The sequence below is a fragment of the Coregonus lavaretus genome, assembly GCF_964263955.1.
Source record: "Coregonus lavaretus genome assembly, chromosome: 2".
Taxonomy (NCBI): domain Eukaryota; kingdom Metazoa; phylum Chordata; class Actinopteri; order Salmoniformes; family Salmonidae; genus Coregonus; species Coregonus lavaretus.
This window is the reverse complement of record NC_139989.1, coordinates 52,619,651-52,646,228: the sequence shown is the minus strand read 5'-3', so window position 1 is coordinate 52,646,228 and position 26,578 is coordinate 52,619,651. Positions and strand designations below refer to the sequence as shown.

Sequence of the window (26,578 nt, the reverse complement as noted above, 5' to 3'; positions counted from 1 at the left end):
AAAGATTCAACATTCATTTTAATGGTTTGGTTTTTTGAGTACAGTGGTTATTTTCAGCCATACTGGCATTCACAGAGAAAACAAAACAAAAAACACAAGTAAAACTGGAAACAAGAAATATAGCTTTCTGATAATAGCTCTGGCTCAGTCTAGTCATTATGACAACTGATAATAGCTCTGGCTCAGTCTAGTCGTTATGACAATAACAACAACTCTGCGTACCTGATCAACATCACAGACACATATAAACATGTAAAAACGGTCAAGAAATGGCACTAATAATACTTTTGAAATTCTGTGTGGTTTATAAAAGGACATGTATATTTACATTCAATTTGAATAATTATCATTTGGAAAAAAACTAAAACATATATACTGTATGAGAGTGACATATTAAGGGAAATAAAAAACACTGATTATTCAAACTTTAGATAAAATATATATAATATCAATTATACTATCAGAGTAGGTTCCATTATGTAGTTCAAGTGCTATTAATAGGAATATACAGGGGACCAGTGCCATGGGCGACACGAGGCAGCCATTTTGGCTCCCCTGTGAGAGTGGCATAACACAAGGTGCAGCTCAGAGGTCGGAGGTCAGGGTAATAGGTCAAAGGTTACAGGGTTCAGTCATAGCTCCGCCTCTGAGACACAGTAATAAGTGGTTAGTACAGACATGGAGAAGAGAGGGAGTGAAGGTGAGGGGACGTAACCTGGGCAAAGCATATTTCCACCCTATCACTCCTGGGTAACTGAAGTTAAGATAAGATACTTGGTTTAATACAAAATGTTTTCTCTTTTGTCTTTGTCCATGACATCCTCTACTAGTTGCTGTGTAGTTAGAGGCAGAGAGCAGTCTGAATGAGGGCCAATGGTTACATGGTTAATGGTGAAGGATGGAGAGGGTACATGAGGCCAGTGCTTGTTCCTTATTTGTTGCCAGGTTCCTCACTTCTTGCAGGGCTGTTGTTCCATGTAGAGGTCTGAAATAACAGTTCAGTTCTGACTTTGTCGTTTCACACAGTGAGACATCCACAGAATTAGAGTCAGGGGGCGTCAAGGTGAAGAGGTGGAGCCCTTACATGATGTCACAGACCATCCACAGAGTCCAGCTGATGATGTCATTGTCCAGGCTGGTCAGAGGATGACCAACGAAGTGATGACCAATGAAGATCATTTAGTGACACTCACTGACTGTGTGTTTGAGAGAGCTAACCTAATGCACTGCCCACTAACCACCATCACATTTAAAACATATTCTACTTAGAACAGGACAAAAATCATTATCATTAGCAGCTTCATCTACGACTCCCATTTGAAAAATAGAAACTTTTGTTGTTTTTCATATATAAAAATATCTGTAAAATTACTATGCATATCTCCATATGGACGGGTTGTACTCTACAGTCAAATGTGCTGTGATTTAGTGGGTGTGTGTGTTAGATGGTAGTGTGTGTTAGTGAGTGAGGTGGCACTGTGTGTGCGTGCATGTGTCTTGACGTATTCATCAGAGCATGTGTGTGCTTGCTAGAACGCTCTCTACCTCCATCTACCTCTTCTCTCATCTCCCTCCCTTTTCACACACCTCTCCCCATTTCTTTCTCTCCCTCCCTGTCCCTCCATGTGCTGCTCACCTCTGCTATCTGACTGTCTCTCGCTCCCTCTCTCCCTCACTCCCTCTCTCTTTTCTCCCATCCGTCCGGGTCCAGGTAGGTGAGGAGGGGTGTGTTGGGTTAGGTGGTGCTAGCAGACGGTCTGTTGGCTGGACAGGGGGCTCTCCAGGGACATGCTGGTGGGAGACAGGTCTGGACGGTTGTTCTTAAACATGGAGGAAATATAGAAGGCCTGGAGAGAGAGACAGATAAAACACTGTCCGTCAAACACAGATACATAGAGATGGAACACTGTCCGTCAAACACAGATACATAGAGATGGAACACTGTCCGTCAAACAGATACATAGAGTTTGAACACCGTCCGTCAAACACACAAAGACAACCAAGAGAATCCGTCAAACACAAGACAGATATCCCAACCACCAGAGAGACTGGTTATACTGCTCAGCCTGAGCCAGATAAGGTCCCACCAAATACAGATTGTATAGGCAGATAGATAGGACATGTGATGCCCCGTCATTGTTTAGGCAGGCATTGTTGACATTATTTCATCCTGTAAGCCTGACTTACATAGGAGATCATACATGGACACATTTGTTTGCAGTCCCACAGCTCCATAGAGCCAGAGGGAGGGGAGAGACAGACACTTACCACCCAGTAGGCGGTGAGGCCTCCCTGGATGAAGCCGGTGATCACGTCGGTGGGATGGTGGCGGTAGTCGGAGATGCGGCTCAGCCCGGTGTACACGGCTATCATCACCAGCAGGAACTGCAGCAGCGGGCGCAGCAGACGAGCCCCTCGCCATGACAACCGCGCCTGCAGGTAGAACTGGAGAAGGAGAGCAGGGTCACATGTTTAGAGCCTTCAAATATGAGGAGTGTGTGTGTGTGTGTGTGTGTGTGTGTGTGTGTGTGTGTGTGCGCGTGCGTAGGCACTATCATACATGTTTGCATGCGTCTGTGGTGTGTGCATAAACTGCAATGTAGTTCGTTCTTTACACAGTGATCTGGTCACATGGTACATTAAACACAGTTAACACACAGACGTCCAGAGGGTAAGGAAGAGGACCTGGCATTAGTCCATCCACACTGGGCTCAGCACCCTAATAAACCTCTCTTCCATCTCATCTCGCCCTCCAGGCCCCATCATTACTACAGTAGAGGAGGAGTGTCAGTCAGGGACCAGACAGAGACTGACTGGGGGGGTCAGGGGTTAACTGCGGAGATGCATGGTGCTGTTTATGAGGTGACTGCTGCCTGGGCCTGTCACTGGAACATGTGGAACACATTCCTCTGGAGGGGGAGGGGAGCTGGTTAGGGGGGGTTGGCTCACTGACTGGAAGCAGGTGTCGCTCTTCTTACCCTCCAACCCCAGCAGCTGGCCCAGGGCCCTGGCTGCATGTCACTGCAGGTCCCATGCACTCTAAAGGATACAGTCAGTCTGCAGTAGTAACACTAGCTATACGCCACAGATGGGACGGCGGGAGGATGGAGGGAGGGAGGAGAGAACGAAGAACGAGGCCCCCCGTTTTTCTCAGGCCACTCAACTGCTCTCAATGCCTCACTCTCTTTCTCTCCCTCTTTCTCTCTGTCCCTTTCTGATTAATAGGTGATTAGGAGGTGAGTGGAGGACCCAATAAATCTATTAACAATGTTTTTGAATGGTGATTTCTCTCCTTTTCTCAGATTGAAATGTTCATATATATTTCCCGTAAATAGTTTTGCGATTATTCCAGTCATATTCCGGACCATTGGAGACTTAATGAAGAGGAGGAATACCATTTAGAATGTGAATGAATACATTACGGGAACAAATGCTTGAGCCATGATGGGCTTTTGTCTTCCTCTGTCATTTCTCCCCCCACAATGTGTTCCTCACCAATGGTCCAGTAGAGAGAGGAGAGAGAGAGAAGTGGGGTTCTCTTGTTGAAAGAAGCCTGTCGATCTCTCAGCAGCCCCCCCCCCCCCCCCCCCACCTCCCCCGACCCAAAACAAGGAGTGCTCTGTCTGCTCTCCATCTATTCATGTTCCCTGTGGAAAACCTTTCCTCACTCTTTCTCCCTCTCTTTTCATTTGAGGCAGGATGCCTTTTGAAAAGTTGCTTTTCTCAGAGGCCTCTTCTTTCAGAGTTTGCATGTACAATGTGTGTATGTGAGTGTGCTTGAATGTCTGAGTTTTTTATTGCGTGCGTGTGTGAGTGAGTGTGCACTCTGTCTCTACAGGGACAAAGTGTCCAATATTTTCTTTCATAACTGCAGTGAAAGTGAAAAACTGTCATAAATCATTATTTCATTCCTTCAACAAATATGCAGTAATCCCAGCTAAAGCAGGTGACTTCAGGTGTATAAATGTTACTTGGCAGGTGTGCTGTTCTATGTCGCCACAGGCACGTGTGTCTCTCCAATCGCCAGTGACACTTACCGCCAGGTAGAGCATGGTGTACATGGCAAAAGAGGAATGGCCAGAGAAAAAGGACTTCCTGAAACATAAAGGGATAACAGGGGATGTTAATCATTAACCCAGTGATCTAGTGTCAATATTGCTCCATCTCAATCTATGGCAATAAACCAACAGTTTCTAACAAAGACAAACTTTCACTTTGACTAGGCTTTCGGCGTTTGGGTCTATTCCATCTAAATTCCAGTCAGTTCATGACTTTTCAGGATTGCATAACAATGGAAAAATTCAGCCCAACACCACGGTTCCAGTAACTATGGTGGATACATAACCAGGCCAGCGCAGTTTGGCCAGGTTTGGCTCGGCTTGGCCCTATAGTGTGAATAGGGAGGCGCTCTCTCAGGACTGACCTGGCCTCCTCCACCATCTTGTCTTTGGGCTGCCTGCAGGTGACCTGGGCCATGTAGGAGCCGGGGACGCAGTTGAGCGAGGCGTATGTCACGTTGCACACCGACAGGAAGTTAGGTCGCAGGCGCCCCACGCTCAGCTTGGCCATGTTGGTCAGTGATTGGCCCACGCAGCAGCCGAACAGGAAGCTGCCCAGCTCCTTGTAGAGGCAGGACACGTAGAGGTTGCGCACGAACGCCCGCGAGTGCACCTCACGGAATCGAACCCGGTGACACTCGCCCAGCGCAATCTGGCCATGGAAGAAAAGGAGGTGCAAGAGTTAGAAGCAGTCCTCTTAGTCAATATGCTGAGGTAGACACCGCTAGAGAAATGACGCCACACTTTCTCAGCATATTGTAAAAGAGAATGTGTTCTCAATGACCTGACTAAATAAAGGCTAAATATTGAATGGCTTATAAATACATCTACAGTGAGGGAAAAAAAGTATTTGATCCCCTGCTGATTTTGTACGTTTGCCCACTGACAAAGACATGATCAGTCTATAATTTTAATGGTAGGTTTATTTGAACAATGAGAGACATAATAACGAACAACAAAATCCAGAAAAACGCATTTCAAAAATTTTATAAATTGATTTGCATTTTAATGAGGGAAATAAGTATTTGACCCCTCTGCAAAACATGACTTAGTACTTGGTGGCAAAACCCTTGTTGGCAATCACAGAGGTCAGACGTTTCTTGTAGTTGGCCACCAGGTTTGCACACATCTCAGGAGGGATTTTGTCCCACTCCTCTTTGCAGATCTTCTCCAAGTCATTAAGGTTTCGAGGCTGACGTTTGGCAACTCGAACCTTCAGCTCCCTCCACAGATTTTCTATGGGATTAAGGTCTGGAGACTGGCTAGGCCACTCCAGGACCTTAATGTGCTTCTTCTTGAGCCACTCCTTTGTTGCCTTGGCCATGTGTTTTGGGTCATTGTCATGCTGGAATACCCATCCACGACCCATTTTCAATGCCCTGGCTGAGTGAAGGAGGTTCTCACCCAAGATTTCACGGTACATGGCCCCGTCCATCGTCCCTTTGATGCGGTGAAGTTGTCCTGTCCCCTTAGCAGAAAAACACCTCCAAAGCATAATGTTTCCACCTCCATGTTTGACGGTGGGGATGGTGTTCTTGGGGTCATAGGCAGCATTCCTCCTCCTCCAAACACGGCGAGTTGAGTTGATGCCGAAGAGCTCCATTTTGGTCTCATATGACCACAACACTTTCACCCAGTTCTCCTCTGAATCATTCAGATGTTCATTGGCAAACTTCAGACGGGCATGTATATGCGCTTTCTTGAGCAGGGGGACCTTGCAGGCACTGCAGGATTTCAGTCCTTCACGGCTTGGTATGTTACCAATTGTTTTCTTGGTGACTATGGTCCTAGCTGCCTTGAGATCATTGACATGATCCTCCCATGTAGTTCTGGGCTGATTCCTCACCGTTCTCATGATCATTGCAACTCCACAAGGTGAGATCTTGCATGGAGCCCCAGGCCGAGGGAGATTGACAGGTCTTTTGTGTTTCTTCCATTTGCGAAAATTTTTGACATGCGTTTTTCTGGATTTTTTTGTTGTTATTCTATCTCTCACTGTTCAAATAAACCTACCATTAAAATTATAGACTGAGCATTTCTTTGTCAGTGGGCAAACGTACAAAATCAGCTGGGGATCAAATACTTTTTTCCCCTCACTGTACTTCCAGTGAGTGTGTAAGTGGTGATAGTATGTAATGTGTATATACTCAGTAAGATCCTACAGTGTGTGTTGTGCTGTGTTGTGTTGTGTGTGAATCTCACCGTGAGGCCAGTGATGATGATGCCCCCAGCGATGAGCAGCGTGTCAGGGATGGCCTCTCTCTCCAGGTAGGGGTAGGTGATGCTCTGGTCCCCACAGAAGAAACCCCTCCGGTATGGAGTCACAGCCTTCAGCTCACATGCAAAGAACGGGATGGAGGCTGGAGAGACAGGGAGAGAGAGGAGGGTTTAGACACAGTTAAGAGGGAGATGAAGAGATAGACAGAATAGAAAGAGGTAAAGATATGGAGAGAAGGTTAAGATGTGTGTGGGTGGGTGGGTGGGGCAAGCACACGTGTGTATGAGAAAAGAGTAAGTTCATAACGCATCACACAGTGAGCCAAGACAAAGAGGTGTCATTGATCCTTGGTCCCTGATCCTGTTCTATATGAGAAGGGTTTAGGAGACAGGATATAGGCCTGGGTGCAATCTGAGGAGGGGGCAGGTCTTAGGCCTGTCAGTCATCCACTGACTGGATTCAAGATCTCCCAAAGGATCTGGCATTCCTTACATACTGGAGTTCCACCAGAGAGGCTGGAGGAAGGAGAGATATATGAGAGAGAGAGAGAGAGAGAGAGAGAGAGAGAGAGAGAGAGAGAGAGAGAGAGAGAGAGAGAGAGAGAGAGAGAGAGAGAGAGAGAGAGAGAGAGAGAGAGAGAGAGAGAGAGAGAGAGAGAGAGAGAGAGAGAAACAGAGAGAGAGAAGCGTGCAGAATGAAGGATTTTTCAGGAGGAGAGGAGAACAGAGGAGACCGAGAGAGTTTATTACACAGAAAATGACAATGTGGTGAAAGCCAAAGGGTTTTACAGTAAACTAATAGCCAGGCTACAGTATAGGCTACACTGTGACTGCAGATACTTCCAATAGAAAGGGAATAGAGTAGTCTATTGTGTCCAATAATAAGGGAATAGAAATAGTGTAGTGTGGCACAGAGACGCACAAGGAGCGTACAACATTAACCATTAACTACCACTGTATTGGCAGAATATTTATTAAATCAATGTAGTAACACATTCCTTTCCTATTTTAAGGTTTGTTAATACTGTATCAAGTTCATTTCCTGGTTGGCTAACCAATTAAAAGTTAGTGTGCAAGGAAGGCGTAAAGGAGGGTGGTCAAGGTCTGGCTTTCTTAAGCAAACAACCCTCGCTGCAGCCTGCCCTGCTGCTGGTGAAAGTTCACTGGGTAAAGATTGCGCAACCTCGTTATGATACTGGCAACAGTCACACAGCACGGGCGGACGAAATCAAATACAAAGCTAGATCTGAAATTAAATCTACCCCACTATACTCATTCTGAACTTCCAAACGATCCTTCTAGTTCCTCTCTCTGCTCCCCACAGCCCCTCTACCCCATCATGTAGTCCTCTACCCCATCATGTAGTCCTCTACCCCATCATGTAGTCCTCTACCCCATCATGTAGTCCTCTACCCCATCATGTAGTCCTCTACCCCATCATGTAGTCCTCTACCCCATCATGTAGTCCTCTATCCCATGCCCCCATGGCCCTCTCCCCCATAGAACAGGGAGAGCATGGGACTAATGATTAACCTCTCCCTCATCATAGAGCCTGGAACTGGAACGGGCCCAGGCAAACACTGCTGCTGCCAGGAAATCTCAGAGACTACGTGACAGGAGGAGAGGACAACACACACACACCATTAGAGACAGTATATCAATAGTAGCAGATGGTGAGTAGGACATGGCTCACTGACCTTCAGTGTGACCTTCAGTGACCCTACCAGAGTTCAAAAGGTTTCAGTCTACCTGAACTATATAACCATGAATACTCTGCAGATATATCTCACTCACAGTCCCAGTCAGTCAATCATAAATACTACCAAAACTGATCCATCCATCCACCCACCCTTTCACCCCAAGACATACAGTTAAGAACCTACACACATATCAATGTACCTAAGCACCAATACAATTTATGAATGAAAACGAGGAAGTAGTGTAGCGTCATTGGCTTATAAACAGGGTAAAGTTACTGTAGTATACAGCCAATGTCTGCTTGTGACTTTTGCTATTACTGGAAGTATGTGTTTGTCAGAGAGAAAGACCAAACACAGATAACGACATATCCTCTGGTTAAGAGAAGGCACGGGAGAGCCAGAAAGAGAGGGAGGGAGGGAGGGAGAGGAGAGGGAAACACGTTGCAGGCAGGCAGATAGCAGAGGCTCTGACGACAGCAGAGAGAGAAGAAAGACAGAGGGGAGAGAAAGCAGAGAGAGACAGAGAGAGAGCAGAGGGGAGAGAAAGAACAGAGAGAGCAGAGAAAGAGACAGAGGGGAGAGAAAGAACAGAGAGAGCGAGACAGAGAGAGAGCAGAGAGAGAAGATAAGAGGGGAGAGAAAGAAGAGAGAGAGCAGAGAGAGAGAGAGAAAAAAATCTCACCTGACCCTGATCTCTACCTGATCTACTTCTCCTGCCAGAATCACATGCTCCTCATTTCAGACGCGTTTAGACTACACACACACATTGTACAAACACGTGCATGACATGCACACTCGGCACGCACATAAACACACCATGGTGTGCGACTCCAAGCTGCAGCCCTCTACAGAGCCTCTAACATCACGCAAGGGCCTAACTCCAGACCACTGTAGAAAGGTCAGATCTCTCCCAAAGAGAGAGATAGTGGCTGGCTGGAGTTGGACCCAAAACCATGACTCAGTACAAAGACAGAGATTAACAACTTGCGAAACTACCTCTAACTTCATTCATACAGGATGCAAATACATAAAAATGGTATCCACGAGTTCATTCCAATCTGGGGAAGTAGATAAATGGCCTCAATGGCAAAATCCATAACTATCCCTTTAAGTGTCTTTGAAGGCCTTCCAGCTTCCTTTGATGAACTGAACCCCCCCCCCCCCCCCCCAAACAGAGAGAGTTCCAGTCAGTCAGGTCAATCTAATAGAGGCATGACTACTGTGGTCTAATCAGGTTAAATACTCTGGAGGAGGAGATTCGTCTAAGAAATGTGTTTACTGAATAGACCTTGTGGGTCACAGATGATATGGGATGGCCTGGCTAGAAACCCTGATTTTGTTTACTTGGTGGTTCTGGGTCATGAGAAAACTCAAAAAGCGTGAGGTAGCCTAGATCATTCACAACACAAAAACATTTGGAATATGAACCACCTGCTTTGGGTTAGCCCTGTAGTAATCAGCACGGTGCATCACTATGGCATTCAGTTCCCCAGAGATGTCCCCTGGTGAACACCCTGTACAGCATGATGAGGGTTGCTGGTCCCAAACCTGTTTCAAACAGAATCTCTCTCTAACCTTAATCCTCTTATCGATCTAGGTATGTATTTACGCCTGAGCTGGGAAATAGAGTGAAGAGACTCAAGAGCGAGATATGCCCTAAACCACAGATTATCTATTATATTGACCAGATACTCTAGTGGCCGCTCTAACAATTAAAATACATTTCTTAAAAAATGAGTTGGGATGGGGGCAAGATCAGGTGGGACCATTCTAGCCAATGAGAGGGCAGATACGCATGTGAACAACAGGCACAACGGTTTCCACTAGTTACCACAGCCACAAAGTCAAAATTCACTATATCGAAAAATTCATGAAACAAAAATTAGATTTTTGGTTTTAATTTAAAGGGACATTTCAAAACGCACCTGCTGGAGAAGACAGATTTTGGGACCAGTTATGCCTCTCGCTTCACCTCTTCCTCTCTGCCTAAACTCATCTTAACCCTGGCTGTCACATACCTGTAGAATGAACCAATCACACCTGTTAAGGTCCAGAATGAACCAATGACTTGGTAATTGGTAAACTCAGACTTTTCTTTCTTTCCACAAATGTTGTAGCTTAGACCTATTTTACATCTGTGGATTTTGTGTTGTGCCCGTCATCGGTTGAGACAGCCTACTCTTGAATACAGGCTGGGTGTCATTTCAAATCATAGAAATATAATTAATAGAATGGACCTATCCCTTCAGACCCCTGCAATTTAACTGGTACACCATTGACATTGAAACTTTAACTTCCAATTACTACCAGAAAGATGGCCGCCAGTCCACCCACCATTTAACGTCAACTTGAATGGGAATGTATATTCTATTTCCTATAGTTCTATGATTTCAATAGATTTCCTTATCCGTTGTTATAAAATAAACTGTCAAGTCAACATTCTCTAACGTGTGGACCTCCCACAATCTTTGTGGTACCATTTGAAAGTTGAAAACTAAACTTTACTCACATTTTAGTATATGTATCAGCCAAAACATAAGACTGTGCTGTGTGTCAACCAATGGCAGGTACAAGATGATGGAAAATAGGGTGTAAGCTACCCCAAAAAAATTGGAGTTGACGCGTTTTTAGATAATTGACGACAAAAAACAAATCTATAAATCATAAAACAGTTTGACAACCCTGTTTGTAAGCTTTTAAATTATATCAAACTCAACCGTTTATCTTTTCCAGTGATGAAGACATGGATGTCTCATGGTATGGTATGCAAAATGGGTCAACTTTGAGTACCGTTATCTTCTTAATGTTTTGGCATTCAGGTCCAAAAAGTCACTTTCTGACCACTTCCAACATGGGCAAACAAGTATGGAAGGTTTTGTTCAAATCAAAAGGGATGCAGTCAGAAAGTGATTGAAATCATATGGAACGACCCAGAAGAGAGATGTGGTTCTCTTGACTCAACCACACACTGACAAGGTCAGGGGGCTGAAACCCTATATAGGGTTTATAGCTTTACTCTGAAAACACATGGTCATGGTGGTGTCTACGCTCTGTCCATCTACCACAATAGGCTACTTTTTTACCACAATTATCTCTCTCCCTCTCCCTCTGTATCTGGGGCAGAGTTATGGTTATAATGGGTCTTCTGAGAATAATCAATGCTATTCTGGGTTGTCAGTCTGCTAATGGACAGTGTCTCCATTACTGCCATAATAAAAGTGTGGGGCTGGCTGGTTGAGCCGTTAGCGCCGGATCCTTTAGATGGCCATTTTCAATACTTTCTCACAGTAATGGGAGCCATCAACCACTCAGTCGGCAAACGTAATGGTTTATGACCGCGACCCTGTCAATGATGTATTGACCGCTCTGTAAATGTGTGTGTTGTCATTTCCACATGTGTGTTAAAGTCCATAAACAGGCTTGGCTCACATGGCCGGGACCCAACAACACTCCTTGCTTACAGAGCTCCTCAAAATGCTACTCTCAAACAACACAGTCCACAAAAAAAGAGGCTGCCAGTTTGCCACATACTGACCTCAATCCACAAAACACATCTTATACAAACTTCCCAAATGCACACCACTGTGAAACCAGGGAGAACACACAGAACACGTATGTGATATGTTTTGCAGCAGAACACACACCGTCAACCGAGCCTGCACCTAGCCTATACAACCTCAGAGGTCTGAGAGGTATCAGCCAGTCCCAGTAGAGGTCCAGTCTTTACACTGGGGTTTACACGGGCTCTAAATGGTTTCACAACAAGACACAAAAGACACTCCAGAGCCCCTCACCTCACCTGTCAGGCAGCTGTGAGCAAACCGCTGCACCTGGCCAAGAGCAGCCTCAGAGGACACAGCAGCAGAGCAGAGCGGAGCAGAGAGAGGGGGAGGGAGAGAGAGAACCAGAGAGGAGAGAGAAACACACACACACGGGCCAAATGTGCTGTTGGACGGAGTTCTCAAAGAGGGAATGCTTTCAAATAGTCAAAGGGAGAGACCGAGAGAGGGAGGAGAAACAGGAAGAGAGAGAGGGAATGAGAGGAGAGGGGAAATGTGCCTCACTCTTAAGAAACTCTTCTGGTTGTAATTTACACTTCTATGACCACAGCCCAGAATGAGCTCACTGTGAGAAGAGAACAACAACCGAGAGAAAAAACAGAACAGCCATGGAGAACATGAATAAAGACAGAAAGAGAGAGAGCAGAGAGCAGGAGGGAGGAGGGGGGGGCAGATGTTACATGTTAGTTATTATGTCAGTTATTTATGCGGATGCTTTGTGGGCATATTGCTCATAATGTGTACCAGTCAATAAAACAGCGTCAAACTCAAGAGTAGAAAACATGGTTAGAGGGGGTACGGAAAATTGACAAACAGAGAAAGGGAGAGAGAGGAGGGTGGATAAGGGGTTGGGGTGCTCTAGAGAGGGAGAGAGAGATTGAGAATTGAGAGATGTGGTGAAGTGTTTCACAGACGGAGACGATTAGCGGTGGTTCTGGAATGTGAGGGTCAGAGAACTGGGCTCTGTTGGGATCTGATCTGTAAACAAGACCTCGCCTCGTCCAGCAGAATACACACACAAACCACACTTACACACACACAAACAACCCACAAAACACCACACCGACTAACACGCAACCAAACAAGCCACACAAAAACCCAAACAACCCACAAAAACCTAAATCAACCATAGCCAACCAAATAAAGCACCCTGGAGCCAGAGAAACCACAGCAAACCAAACAACCTATAGACAGGCACTGAACCAACACACAGATAGACCCAAACGAATAGCTTCACTAAACAGTACTAGTATATTATTAACACATGAATATCAATACTAGACTGTAACATAGCCTACTACTCAACAACGCATCAACCAACGTTTTAGGTGACAGTCACTATAGGATACTCCAAACCCCCTCCATGGGTGCTGAGTGACCAGTGACCACTTGATCTCTTGAGGGGTGACCCCAACCAACCACCCACTTGGTCTGCTGTCATGGGCTGGGGCAGGGGAGGGGACAGTCACTGGGGCAGAGAGGAGAACGCTACCCTACTACCCTCCAGGGGTGGTCCGTCTCTCTTCAGCCAGGCAGGCCTCTAGGACCAGTGCCAGGGCCTCTGGTTCTCAACCTCAGGTCTAAGCTGCTTGTTTATCCAGCAGTCAATCTTGCAGAGAAACGAATATGCTACTGGTGTAGTGAATCATTACATGGAGAGGTGCTGTTATTCTAATTTTAGTAAGCCCTGCTGTAATCCCTAATAATAGCACCGTAGGAGAGTTTGTCTTACTATATTGTAACTGGTAGTTGTGTCTACTATACAGAGCTGGACTTTTATTCCCTGTTCTTAGACAATGTGTCCTGGCCACAACATAGTGTGTGTGATATCTATCTGGGTTGAGTCAGTGAGAGTCACAGAGTAGACCCAGACGTCTTTTGTGTTTCACCTAACATTTAAAGACAAAGAGTCTTTGTATAAAATAGTAGCTGGGTGTACAACACACACACACACACACACACACGGACACTATACAGGGGTGAGCCAGGTACACCTCAGACAGGAGGAAATGAAGTCATTGGCACCAGGGCTGTGATTATGATTAGTAAACCACCATCCTCCTAATTATAGGTATTGTGTGTGTGTGTGTGTGTGTGTGTGTGTGTGTGTGTGTGTGTGTGTGTGTGTGTGTGTGTCTGCCCTGTGCGAATGTGTGTGTGGATGAGCACTACAGTGTCCTTTCTCCCAGCTTTTACTTGGTGGCCAATCCAGGTGGTACAGGATAGGGGGGAACGGTGGTGGAAACGTTGCCGCCCCCTCTCCTAAATTGTCTGGATTGTTCTAACTGGGTGCACTGTTCACTGTTTTGTCTGCCCTGATGGCTACACAAAAAGACTGATCATCGAGGGACAAAGCCTGGGAAACCAAAACAGCCCTGCGGCATCTCACTGACTATCTGATATCAGCAGCATCTGCTGCAGCTGGACTCACATACACACACAACCAGAATGTTATTTACTGTACACATAATCACTAACATAATCACTCGATACACAGTCTATCCATAGGCAGCAACACTATCTGTCCATAGTTCCTACGAAACAACAGAGCTAACTCGAAAAACAAGTCAGGAGGTAGAGATGAGACTGTAGCTATAGCCTACTTCCAATTTCCAAGCCATAGGTGCTTGTTCCCCTCTCAACCCCCCTCCCCCTCAATCCCCCTCCCACCATCGGTAGTGCTGTCTCCAGTCTCCAGGCTGTGTAACTGTTACTGTAGCTGTCGCCAGGTCCAGACACGCTTCCCCTAGCCTCTCTGTTCTCTCCACTGGCTTCTTCCTGCAGCACTGCAGCCGTGCTCTGGAGTTAAGGGCATGTGTGGCGAGGGATGGCTGACTGGGAGAGTAGGGGAACATAAAGGGGCCTGCCTGCCTGGCGGTCTCTGTGGTATGTATGTAAAGGGGTTTGGTGGTCTGTGGCGTAGCGTGAAGGTAAGGGTGTGTGTGGTTCAGGCTGGGTGGCTGGAGAGGCGGCTGTCTGTCTGCAGTGCAATAGTATGGGGGGGTTTAATGAATGTAAGATATGTACAGTGAGGACTGGGCTGTCAGACTGTTTGGTTTAGTGGTTTTGTCTGTGGTTTAAAGAGCTTCAGACAGCCAGACAGACAGACGAGGGCAGGGGCTGAGGTGGATAAAGGGGGATCCGGCAGGTGAGATGTGTCAGGAGGATAGGGTGATAGGGTAGATAGGGGGCCATGCTCGTAGGGCGCAGGAGGGGGGATGTCTAAAAGCAAACATGGAGGAGCAGGGGGCAGAAGGAGGACTCATTAGTTTTGACAGACAGGGAATTGGGGGGTGAGGGCAGGAGGGGGCGATCCGACCGGTATGTTGGACTGTCTACTGACACATTTACCATTGCAAAAAGAGCCAGAGACCGCAAAACAGACACACAATGGGCCTAGGCTTTACACTTCACTGTTAACACCGATTGTATGGAAAGACTCAATCAAGTACTTACAGGACCTTCACCAAAGGGAGAATTTGTAGCAATTTGGGTGTGGGAGATACCCCAGGCTGACCTCTGACCCCTACTGTGGATCCTTACCTCTAGAGGAGATAGCCCTCAGCCACTGCTCCCACTCCCCACCCTGCCCCACCCCCCTGCCCAGCCCCTCTCAGGTCAGGGCTGGCTCTAGATAACACTAATGGACTTGGTGTGAGAGGGAGTGAGAAAGAGTGAGAGGGGTGAGTGGGACCGACTGCAGGGTACAGTATCTGGGCTAATGCTACCCAGGAGGGGGTTGTACTAATGGAGCACTGAAATATCACTTACTGACATAAAATAAATGGTTGATACAGGGCAATTCCTGGGGGTTTTCTGGATCAAAAAGGAGCTTAGGTGGTGGGCGTGGCAGGGGGGCGTGGCAATGGCCACGACCGGCCCATGGCTGAATTTCAGATACAATTTTAGAGGCCCCCATCTTGGCGGTGTAGAGAATTGTTTGCCGTTTTAAATCTAATTCTATGCATTTCGTCATAACTAATGCTGTGTTCTTTTGCTTAAACATAATTACAAAATGAATACTGATAAATTCATTGTTTTTGGAATTTTCAATTCTCCATGATTGTCTAGCTTTTCTTTTGGTGATTGTTAGTTCTCAAAGATTATAGTACCGTAAAACTTCAATTAAAACGCTGAGTCTCAAATAGCCACCTGTCCCTTTTAATAGCCGGGCAACGGCACACATTTCAGCAAATGAACGCCCATTTCAAGACACTGCGAGTCTAAATGAATTGTTTACTTATAGCCATTGGCTGCTAACAGCTGAGAACTGCTAGCTAACTGGCAAGCACAAAAACAGTCAACAACTTTGAGAATACAGAACCCTAGAAAAATCAGACAAACTGCCTCTAGTGGCGAAAGTAAGAACTGCCTAAAATGCACAGTCAAAGGAGAATAATTATTGTCAAGGAAAATATTTTTGGGGGAGAGAGAGAGGCATACTAAGACAAAATAAACGTGACAGTGTGTAAATGATAACACATTTGTGCAGGAAATGAGAAATGTATTACAATTATGGAAGTGAATGCTGGAATTAAACAATTAACTATGTAAATTAGCAAAAGCTGACACCTGACTCAAATAGATGCCCATCTCTAAAAGCACCTGTTGTGTTCAGTGATTTAAGCTATTCATTGAAGTTTTAGGGTATTTAAAAATATATAGCTCCATTGTATTTTCTACATACAGCTTTAGTCATTTACGTTTACACTGAAAGCGTTTCTCCATCCTGAAAATATATTTTTCTTACCGAAAAAACTTGTGGCCCACCCAATAATTTCAATGGTAGAAAAATTCCCGAATTCCATGGTAATGTAATTACGGTTTCACTTTAAAATGTATGTCAAACAAAAACCATTGATTTCAAAGTTTAACAGACCATACAACTCCACGAACAAGGACTGCTCTGAACAATTTACACAGACAATTTCAAAAACACATTTACTGGAAGAACTGTGCAGATGCAAAGTTTGGTAACAGAAGTTTTTTATGCGACCACGTTTTCAAAAAAATCTAATATCTACTCCAAATTAAGATTCAAAGCTGTCTGCAGAAAGATTGGGGTGTCAGCTATGACATGCCACCTTGAGTATGAAAAAATATATTTTGGATATTACAGTAACGGAATTACATCATGGGGGTCTGATCTGGACTTTACAGAAATGCATATTTATGGACACGAAGATAATTATCTTCATGGTGATGTATCCTGAATAGGTACACTAAGGTAGAAATATGCAATATCCTTATTTTGCATATTTGGGTATTATTCTACACACTGGCTATTATTGCAATGAGCTCCGCCCCCAAACAAGACCACATTTGGTTGGTTTGGACCAGACCAAATCAGAAACAATCATAGACGTCTATGCGGCAATACATTATACTGCACTGTACTCTAGTGTGCTCTACTCTACTGTACGGAACTCTACTCTACTGTACAGTAACTACTGTACTCTACGCTTCACCGTTCTGTCCAAACTTGCGAAGCATAGATTTAGACCTATGATTTGTTCAGATGTGGTCCGACCAGGGCGGACTGACCAAATTTCTACTCTTTTTCAACGTCAATGGACATCCGGTGTCAGTCGATGTTCAGTGGGTGAGGATGCCCGTTACAGTAAATGGAAAGAGGGTAGGTGTCAGTAAGAGCCGGGAGAGGTGACATTAACTGGAGAGAGAGAAGAGAGTGTGGCAGAGAGAGAGGGAGAGAAGAGAGTGTGGCAGAGAGAGAGGGAGAGAAGAGAGTGTGGCAGAGAGAGAGGGAGAGAAGAGAGTGTGGCAGAGAGAGAGGGAGAGAAGAGAGTGTGGCAGAGAGAGAGGGAGAGAAGAGAGTGTGGCAGAGAGAGAGAGAGAGAGAAGAGAGTGTGGCAGAGAGAGAGAGAGAAGAGAGTGTGGCAGAGAGAGAGGGAGAGAAGAGAGTGTGGCAGAGAGAGAGAGAGAGAAGAGAGTGTGGCAGAGAGAGAGGGGGAGAAGAGAGTGTGGCAGAGAGAGAGGGAGAGAAGAGAGTGTGGCAGAGAGAGAGGGAGAGAAGAGAGTGTGGCAGAGAGAGAGGGAGAGAAGAGAGTGTGGCAGAGAGAGAGGGAGAGAAGAGAGTGTGGCAGAGAGAGAGAGAGAGAAGAGAGTGTGGCAGAGAGAGAGGGAGAGTGAGAGGGAGGGGTTGTCCTGACTGTTTTCACAGTCTTGCTTTGACCACCAGACAGAAAGAGTAAAAAAAACAGTTATGAGTTGAACATAACAGTACGCCAGTGGAAGGGAAGACAGTAGCAGGTGACCCAACTGTGGTTTGTGACTACTATGATTTCCCATTGTAGCCAACTCAATAACAGAATTATGAGAATTATTAGTTTTAATCACTTAATAATTCATAAACTTGATATCAGTAAAAACACTATAACTACGGTAACTGGTAGGTCTACCTTTACTTGTTACTTCTGTGACCTTTCATTATCCTCCCTCCTCACGAGGGAGAGAAATTAGAAAATATCTTAAAGATAATGTGGGTTTTTGGTAACGGAATTACAAGGCACAAGACAATGTTTCTTAAACTTACAGGAGGCAAATAATTTCTACAAAACTAAATATGAGTGTTGATATTAGTTGACAGGGATCTTTACTTCAATATTGTGTTTTGATGCTTATTCCTAATTTTTGGGATGGAAAATAGTTGGAAAATGTTTTCAAAAAAATATATAGACACTAAGTTTTGATTTGACACCCAATTTGACATGCTCCTATGAACTTCACATGTTGGTGCTCATAAGTCATTTTAGATGGAAATGCCCTTCAGTAACTGGGTTAAGCATTGCTTTTTCCTTTAGCTAATCGTTTGATTGCATTTCTTTTATTGGGTGCTGCATCTGTCAATGTCAGAATACTGCCATGTTTCCATGTAATGACTTCATCATGTATTTGATTAGGGCTAAAAACACTGAATGAAAATGCACCAGTGAATTTGTGAACAGAGGCACATGCACACAAGCGCATACTGTTCAACATGACCATGCAAGAGCACAAAAAACAGAGACAAACTCACTCACACACACAGTTACACACACAGGCCCAGAGCGAGAGGATTGCTTAAAATATTCCTGACCCAGTGGCATGCTACAGCATGCTGGCCCTCTCACCGTCTCACTCGACAGCTTTCCCTGCCAGCTGAACAGAAACACAAACCCACTTACACAAACATACTGTATGCCCAAGAAAACACACACGCAAACGCACGCGCCTCAACATGTGTCCCACCCCTCTTCTGGGACACCTTCCATCCCAAAATGGTAAGGAGAAGAAAGAGACGGGAAAGAGAGCGGAGATAAGCAGGAAAGAGGTGGCCCTTTGAGCTCTCTCTGAGGTTAGTGCTATCCCTACCCTAAACCCTAACCTTAACCCCCATCCTTAATCTAACCCTAACCCTTTTAAATGTAAACTTCAATGGGGTAGGGATGTCCCATGGATCCCAGATAGCAAGGACCCTTTCTCTGATCACTCTGGGAGATACAGGCCCTCCTCTCTGGCAAGCTACCTCACGTCTTCTTACCCCCCTACACACACACACACACTCAGTCCCACACACAACTAGTAATCGTCTCTGTGGTGTCTACTGGTCACTCATGCGGTGTTTTGGAGCTGTCTACTCCAGAGTCCAGGCACTTTTACTTCACAATAAAGCCTTGAATTAAGCTGTCTCTCAGGGAAAGCTTAAGCGCTATTCAAAAACGTTTGACCTAGCCTAGACGAGGCAATGAAGTTCAAATCCATGCTCTAATTTTGCTATTGATTTGGGTCTGATTTTCATCTAGGAAATGTTATCCTGAGCAAATATGAATGGATTGTGTGGTCACTGTAATTGATGGTTTTCACAAACCACTCAAGACTTCAGATCACCTTCCAATTACCTTTAAGGGCCCAAATAACTGTCCTTTATAATGGTGATGACAGAGGGAGGACCACCTGTGCTGGAGAGAGAGACAGGCAGCCGTGCAGGAGGCAGTCAAGCAGACTTGTCTCAGCCTGCCCACAGGTATGTCAAAGACTGACCTCTCACCTCTGACCCTGCCTATGCTGCTGGACGCTATGTCTCTAGCATAGCATGGCCACAGGGCATGGATTCTATTCAGACCTGAGCTCGTCTTTAGATAGCTCAATAATGCGGGCCGGAGGAATGCACACACACACACAGATTGAGACATCCGTATGCTTGAGAGGCATTCAGACACAGTACAAAAATGCTCTCTCTGTGAAACATCAACCATCCCAGTGTGTCAAGAGTGCCTCCATAAACAACTTTGACTTGTTTTTGATCTGGGAGAGAGTATTACCTGGTCACACACACACACGGTGACCACATATACAGTGGGGGAAAAAAGTATTTAGTCAGCCACCAATTGTGCAAGTTCTCCCACTTAAAAAGATGAGAGAGGCCTGTACTTTTCATCATAGGTACACGTCAACTATGACAGACAAAATGAGAAAAAAAAATCCAGAAAATCACATTGTAGGATTTTTAATGAATTTATTTGCAAATTATGGTGGAAAATAAGTATTTGGTCAATAACAAAAGTTTCTCAATACTTTGTTATATACCCTTTGTTGGCAATGACACAGGTCAAACGTTTTCTGTAAGTCTTCACAAGGTTTTCACACACTGTTGCTGGTATTTTGGCCCATTCCTCCATGCAGATCTCCTCTAGAGCAGTGATGTTTTGGGGCTGTCGCTGGGCAACACGGACTTTCAACTCCCTCCAAAGATTTTCTATGGGGTTGAGATCTGGAGACTGGCTAGGCCACTCCAGGACCTTGAAATGCTTCTTACGAAGCCACTCCTTCGTTGCCCGGGCGGTGTGTTTGGGATCATTGTCATGCTGAAAGACCCAGCCACGTTTCATCTTCAATGTCCTTGCTGATGGAAGGAGGTTTTCACTCAAAATCTCACGATATATGGCCCCATTCATTCTTTCCTTTACACGGATCAGTCGTCCTGGTCCCTTTGCAGAAAAACACCCCCATGCTTCACAGTAGGTATGGTGTTCTTTGGATGCAACTCAGCATTCTTTGTCCTCCAAACACGACGAGTTGAGTTTTTACCAAAAAGTTCTATTTTGGTTTCATCTGACCATATGACATTCTCCCAATCCTCTTCTGGATCATCCAAATGCACTCTAGCAAACTTCAGACGGGCCTGGACATGTACTGGCTTAAGCAGGGGGACACGTCTGGCACTGCAGGATTTGAGTCCCTGGCGGCGTAGTGTGTTAGTGATGGTAGGCTTTGTTACTTTGGTCCCAGCTCTCTGCAGGTCATTCACTAGGTCCCCCCGTGTGGTTCTGGGATTTTTGCTCACCGTTCTTGTGATCATTTTGACCCCACGGGGTGAGATCTTGCGTGGAGCCCCAGATCGAGGGAGATTATCAGTGGTCTTGTATGTCTTCCATTTCCTAATAATTGCTCCCACAGTTGATTTCTTCAAACCAAGCTGCTTACCTATTGCAGATTCAGTCTTCCCAGCCTGGTGCAGGTCTACAATTTTGTTTCTGGTGTCCTTTGACAGCTCTTTGGTCTTGGCCATAGTGGAGTTTGGAGTGTGACTGTTTGAGGTTGTGGACAGGTGTCTTTTATACTGATAACAAGTTCAAACAGGTGCCATTAATACAGGTAACGAGTGGAGGACAGAGGAGCCTCTTAAAGAAGAAGTTACAGGTCTGTGAGAGCCAGATATCTTGCTTGTTTGTAGGTGACCAAATACTTATTTTCCACCATAATTTGCAAATAAATTCATTAAAAATCCTACAATGTGATTTTCTGGAAAGAAATCTCAATTTGTCTGTCATAGTTGACGTGTACCTATGATGAAAATTACAGGCCTCTCTCATCTTTTTAAGTGGGAGAACTTGCACAATTGGTGGCTGACTAAATACTTTTTTTCCCCACTGTATACGTATTTAAGTCAAAGCCACAGTGAAAGCCTTCGTTATGACGTGATCCTGGCTTTAGGCTCTGATTAACAGTCATTCATAATTCCATACCACCGTGTTAACAACAGTCATTCATAATGCCATACCACCGTGTTAATAACAGTCATTCATAATGCCATACCACCGTGTTAACAGTCATTCATAATGCCATACACCGTGTTAATAACAGTAATTCATAATGCCATACCACTGTGTTAAAGTGTTTACTTCAATTTATAGCAGTAAACACTTTGAAGGAAAATACTGTCTGAGACAGAGGGGACCACACTGAGCAAAGAAGTGGATTCACTCTTAACTTAAGGCCATTAGACTGCGATGCCTTGGGGGAATTCCAGAACGACAGTAATGAATGAGTCCCTTGACGGGGCAGATAACGAGGGGTCAACAGCCTAAGGAATCTGCTGCTGACATTTAGGGAAAATTATGTTTGAACTCAATGAGACAAGGCATACTGTTGGAGAGGAGACAGAGACAACTAGAGACAAGGCATACTGTTAATTCACAATACAGCTGATGATAGTGACACCAATCACATCCATCAAGAAAGACCCACCAGTAAATTAACAAGGCTGATGTCATATGTGATGGTGGTGAATGGGGGAAGATGATGATGCCAGAGGTGAATGGGGGAAGATGTTGATGCCAGATGATAGTAAGCATGCCACGCTGGCAATGTCCCTTTGCCCTTTGTCTTGAGAGACTTTAATAAGTCACTTTCTAAATCTCTCACTTCCTCTCACTCATGTTCTTTCAAGCATGCAACCCGGTGATCGAGTCCTTCCCAGTGTTGCAATGCAACAAGCAGTCAGGGATAAGGAAAGTCAACACCAGCCCACGTGTTCTCATTGGGCTGAGCTAAGAAGAACTGAGAAAGTCTATTTCCTTCCCATCTTCTGACTCTGGGCCAGCCACTTCCAAAACATTTAGGTGAGTGTCAAGCATGCTAGCTAGCAGAGGAGGTGGCAATAGGGTACCTGCAGGCAAGGAGGAATAACAGGCTGTGTGTTGAGAGTGAACCTGTCTGTCAGTGTGTCTGTCAGGGCAGCAGCAGGCAGCTTGTAACCGCCAACTGTGCGCTGGCAGACCTGTCTGTCTGCCTGGACGGGTTCCGCCTTATACTCCTGTTTGTGTCAAGATAACGACTCCAAAACAAACCACTTTTCCCTGCCCTCACATGGTGCCAGCTAGGCAGCATCAGAGAGGCTGATCGACATCCCCCATTTCATTTCAGGGGTGTCGTTAGGCACACAATTGTTGTTTCACTCATGTTAGTTGAGTAACCAACGATAACTACCACAAAGTAGCAACCCAATAGTCCCTCTGTGTTTGTGCGTGATTGTCAGATTGCCTCATGTTCCACATTATGGCTTAACACTGCTAACCCTATCAGCATTCAAAATGTAGGGCCATTCTCTGATGCTTTACTGAATTATATAATAGCCTCCTAATTTGGCAGAGTAACTTTGTTGCACACATTAGGGATATTGTTGCCAAATACCTCAACTCCTCCAACTCGACTAGAGTTTCTTAAATGAACCTCCAAGACTCGCTATATGACGATACTTTAAAAAATGTAAATTCTTAAACCCTTACCATGTACCTATGTTTGTCCTCTGTTGTTGCATGCCTTTCTTCGTATGCTGAAATCCATACTTTTTAATAAAATGTTAATCAAATACAACCACTGACTGTTTCCTCATTGCTGGTGCTCTAAGATGGCAACTCAGCGCGAATGCCAATAGAATATCAACAAGGAAACAGTCGGTGGTTGTATTTGATTAACGTTTTATTCAAATTCATGGATTTCAGCTATGAAATGCACTCAACAAAGGACAAACATATGTAGGCCTACGAGGTAAGGGTTTAAGATTTTTTTTTTTTAAGTATCGAGGCATAGAGACCAGAAGGAGTCAGAGGTTCATTTCAAAAGCTCTAGTCTGTGCTCAACTCAGGAGTTGAGGTACTTGGCAGGGGATAATGCTGTAGCGAAGCAAGGCAAACAATTAACAAATGTAATTTTGGCATTAGAAAACAAGCAGGGAGGGGGTAGCAACATGTTTTATTCCCATGTTCTTTTCTTGAGAACCCCATGGATGGTTGTCATGGGAACTCAATAATTCCCGGGATAACTCTCCTGCCAGCTTTTCTTCAGTGCTTAGCTTAGACTACTTTTTGCCATTTTTGTAAAGTGCTGAATTGGCTTTTGAAATAACTTATTCTTGTATTGTGACCTGTTGAACAGCTAGACCTGTTGCACTTTGCCGTTGGTTCTTCTCCTTAACTACTGGTGCTAATAAATGTAATGCAATGTTTAATTAAATGGTCGTATATCATCTCTTGGACAACGTGACAAGTGAGAGTGAGCAGTCATTGATTTATGTGCAATAATTGCCCATCCTGTGGCATGCATACTATTAGTGATATTCATTGGAATGTCATTGACCTCTGCATTTTTCCTCGAAAATAAGATGGAAATACTGAGACAGGCTATTAATTAAATTAATGCAATACAGACAATCATGTCATGCTACTACTTTGCAGTTTCAGTCAAATAAAACGGGTGAAAGGGTGAAATAACACGCAAAGAGAGGGTTCAACATCATTCTTACCTACAAACAGACAGAAAACATCCAAGCCGACCAGCATCTTTCTCTTGGTACAGAGAGAACTGTCTGCAGGTTCTGCGAGGATGTGATTCTTCCCAGCGCCGTTTTCCTTCATCGCCTCCCCGGCTCCCCCGTTGTCGGCTAACCGCTGCTGAAGTTCAGCGTCCCGAGGAAGAGTATTGGTGTGTGTCGAGTTGAACTTTTGCATCTTGTCTCTTGTTTTTAAAATACAACGTTGATGTTGTCTTGCTGCTGTTTACTGACAGTAACGTTAAGTATCCCAAAGGTGAACATTCAGTCCGTCCAAGGTTGAAAAATACAAATGATTGATGACTGACTAACTTTAGCTAGCTAGCTGTTACCAAAAACCACAAAAGTAAAACGTGACAGGTATCAAACCGTGAGCAACACGCTTGTCCGTGAAATTCAAGACAAGTTCAACAGAGTAAAGATAAACTGAAAGAGAAAAGTTATTGCTAGTCTAGCAAAGCTGGCAGTTCACTAAAGCGCTAGCTAACTTTCACACTGTGTCGTGTTTCCTCTGTTCAAAGTCTTCAGCTAGCTGGCTAGCCACGTTACATCATGAGATAAGTTACCCTGAAACCAACCAAATCAATATTTAAAAGAATAACTTGCAAAATACGCATTGCTCAATTCGTCTGTCAACTTTCAAACTTGCCCATATGTAATTCATTCAACTATTCCAAATGCCTTCTCCATGTGTTGGACTATTTTCTGTTCTATCCTCCTGTTCCCTCGCATTTTGTCCCTCCCCAAAACTAGGCAGACCCCCAGGAGTTTGTTTTGATTTGCAAAATGTTTAAATCTCCTTTTGCTCCAGTCGCACCATCTGACAACCCACCCCCACTTGTTAGTTAAATACAGTAGTTAACCAAATAACTACCCGGACTATCTGCATTGACCTTTTTTGCACTAACTTTGACTCATCACATACACTGCTGCTACTGTTTACTATCTGTCACTTTATGTACAGTACATATCTACCTCAATTACCTCGTACCCTGCACATCGACTCGGTACTGGTATCCCTTGTATATTGCCAAGTTATCGTTACTCATTGTGTATCTATTATTACGTGTTTTACTTTTATATTATTTATATTTTTTCCCCCATCTATCTGCATTCTTTGGAAGTGCCCGTAAGTAAGCATTTCACTGATAGTCCACAACTGCTGTTTACGAAGCATGTGACGAATACAATTTTATTTGATTCTCTTCGGGGTTTTTTTTTTTTACACTAATAGCTTTGTTTGTTTGTTTTATTTGCCAATATCTATGGCATGCTAGAATCAATACTATTATTGATAGATAATTAAGAATATAGAGAAATATATGAAGGTTTATTTTATTGCATTCATTTTTATTTCAGTTTGCTTTGATGAACGGTGGTATGTGTATTAAATGAGGTTTGTAATCAAATTAATGTTATTTGGCACATGCTTTTTAGACAACGGTGTAGACTAACAGTGAAATGTTTACTTAAGGGTCCTTTTCCAACAATGCAGAGTTAAATATAATATCAAATTAAATAGAAACAATGGCACGAGATATAAATACACAGTGAATAACAAATAAAAATAACAAGTAAAGATAACATGGCTATATATAGGGAGTAGAAAATAACATGGCTATATACAGGGAGTACCAGTACTAGTCGATGTGCAGGGGTACGAGGTAATTGAGACAGGTACTGTATGTACTGTACATATAGGTATGGGGTAAAGTGACTAGGCAACAGGATAGATTAGACAGTAGCACCAATGTATGTGTGTGAGTATGTGTGTATGGTGTCAGTATGCATGTGTGTGCATGGTATGTGTGTGGGTGTATGTAGTGTGTGTGTTGGGGTGTCAGTCTAAGTATGTGTGAGTGTGTGAGTAGATGTGTGTAATGTGTAATGAGAGATTCCATTACGTTTCCCAGGCCTACTTAATAAATAAAAAAATGTTGCCCTTTGCCTTACACTTCAAATGTCATCATTTGCCCAGCAATATCTAATCCTTCCTTTGATCAAATAAATGGATGTATCTCTAGCAACACAGTTATTAGCATATCTCATGACTGGCTTGTAGATGATAATTATTTCAAATGTATACTTTCTGATCAGTCGCAGATTTTTCCTTACTCAGTATGGAATAGCAGGTACAAGAGGGAGGAGAGTGCCACCACCTGGTGAGAAGTACAGAAATGGTCACCTCTTTCTTTTCAGGACTGTATATTAAGGTTTATTAGAGACAGACTACAGTGCTATAATCACAAGGTAAAATAACTCAAATTCGTGCAGTAGTTTTACATGATTGGTCTACAACTGCTTGCACAGGAAACATCAAACCAGGAAGCTATGTTCATGAATCAAACACATTTACTCACACACAGGCCGATATGTTTCTCAAGTCCCTCACCAGTTGTGGGTAGGAGCCTGGCGTACAAGGTTACTTCTTCT

The 26,578-nt window shown here is 44.3% G+C and overlaps 1 protein-coding gene across 1 annotated transcript; it reads right to left on the bottom strand.

Annotated features, from left to right (window-relative positions):
- On the bottom strand, nt 1–24,881 carry LOC311146237 (phospholipid phosphatase 3-like). Its single transcript, XM_084182741.1, has 6 exons — nt 24,119–24,881; nt 6,261–6,418; nt 4,424–4,710; nt 4,038–4,095; nt 2,269–2,445; nt 1–1,847 (listed from the first exon to the last, which is right to left on the bottom strand). Exons 1-6 carry the CDS (start codon nt 24,321–24,323, stop codon nt 1,746–1,748), a joined length of 987 nt encoding a protein of 328 aa, XP_084038867.1. The 5' UTR covers nt 24,324–24,881; the 3' UTR covers nt 1–1,745.
- Nucleotides 24,882–26,578: the final 1,697 nt, after the last annotated feature.

Coding starts and splice junctions, on each gene's coding strand:
- LOC311146237 (XM_084182741.1), bottom strand. CDS start 24,323: ATGCAAAAGTTCAACTCGACACACACCAATACTCTTCCTCGGGACGCT. Junction 4,096..4,423: donor AAGATGGTGGAGGAGGCCAG/GTCAGTCCTGAG, acceptor TTTATGTTTCAG/GAAGTCCTTTTTCTCTGGCC. Junction 1,848..2,268: donor GCCTCACCGCCTACTGGGTG/GTAAGTGTCTGT, acceptor CTCTCTCTCCAG/GCCTTCTATATTTCCTCCAT.